Source organism: Cyprinodon variegatus, unplaced genomic scaffold (genome assembly GCF_000732505.1).
Source record: "Cyprinodon variegatus isolate N-32 unplaced genomic scaffold, C_variegatus-1.0 Scaffold506, whole genome shotgun sequence".
Classification (NCBI taxonomy): Eukaryota; Metazoa; Chordata; class Actinopteri; order Cyprinodontiformes; family Cyprinodontidae; genus Cyprinodon; species Cyprinodon variegatus.
Window position 1 is genome coordinate 332,076 of NW_015150959.1, and position 920 is coordinate 332,995.

Genomic DNA, 920 nt, shown 5'->3' on the forward strand with positions numbered 1-920 from the left:
GGGCCCCTAACAGCCTATCTGGGCCCCTAAGGGCCGGGGCGGGGGGACTCACCTCCAGCTTGTGGTTGAGCTGAAACACCGTCTGGCTTTTATGGCAGAGCTGAGCAAAGCAGGAGCTCAGGCTGGTCATCTTCTGCCTTCCTTCGTAGGTGATATCTACTTGATCCGGGTCTATTTCTCCCAGCAAAAGGTCCACGTCCACAAACGCCTTGTCGAACTCCTTCTCTAAGACCTCCAGCCATCGGAACATGGACATACCGGGACCGAGGCCCGAGCTGTGGGCCGCCGGGGAGCAGCCAGCGGAGGCGGACATGGTGGCAGGAAGTTAGGCCAGCAGCTAACTGTGGTTAGCGCTCTGATGGAGCCGAGAGGTGCTTGGAAGCCTTCAGGTGATCCAGCTACTCCTCACAGGGGATCACTGCTAGATTCCCAGACGCCTGACGGAATGTTTCCATCGGGAAGGAAGTAGGACGTAACCCGGAAGTCCTGGAACAGGCGATCGATTCGATCTGAGTCGATTACTTCAGACTTCAGACAATACAAATCTTTATTGAACAGCAACAAATAAACAACACAGGAATGTAAACCAGAGGCGCTATAGACCTGTTTGAAGGGTTTAAAATGACTAAAAACTAAATGTAATTTTTTTCCTCTGTAGTATGACTAAGATGTGGTGTTTTAACAGTGCTGTAAGTGTTATAGCGCTACATAGAGCAGCTTTGCTGGTTATAGACCTATTTGAAGAGTGAAAAAATAGATTTGAACTTTTTTTTTTCTAAACTAAGAGCTGTAGTATGATCGGTATGATCACATTGCAGCTAGAAGGTTCTGGGTTCGATTCCCAGCCCGGGGTCTTTCTACAGGGAGTCTGCATGTTCTCCCTGAGCATGTATGGGTTCTCTCCGGGTACTCCAGCTTCC

The 920-nt window shown here is 49.8% G+C and overlaps 1 protein-coding gene across 2 annotated transcripts in view; it reads right to left on the reverse strand.

Moving 5' to 3' along the window:
* The window catches only part of gopc (golgi-associated PDZ and coiled-coil motif containing), a 15,842-nt gene extending 15,355 nt beyond the window's left edge, over positions 1-487 (reverse strand). For both annotated transcript variants that reach the window (XM_015390638.1, XM_015390639.1), the window contains exon 1: positions 53-487. In XM_015390638.1, the coding sequence (XP_015246124.1) occupies positions 53-313 (261 nt within the window). In that variant the 5' untranslated portion in view covers positions 314-487. The remainder of the gene's footprint in view (positions 1-52) is intronic.
* Positions 488-920: the final 433 nt, after the last annotated feature.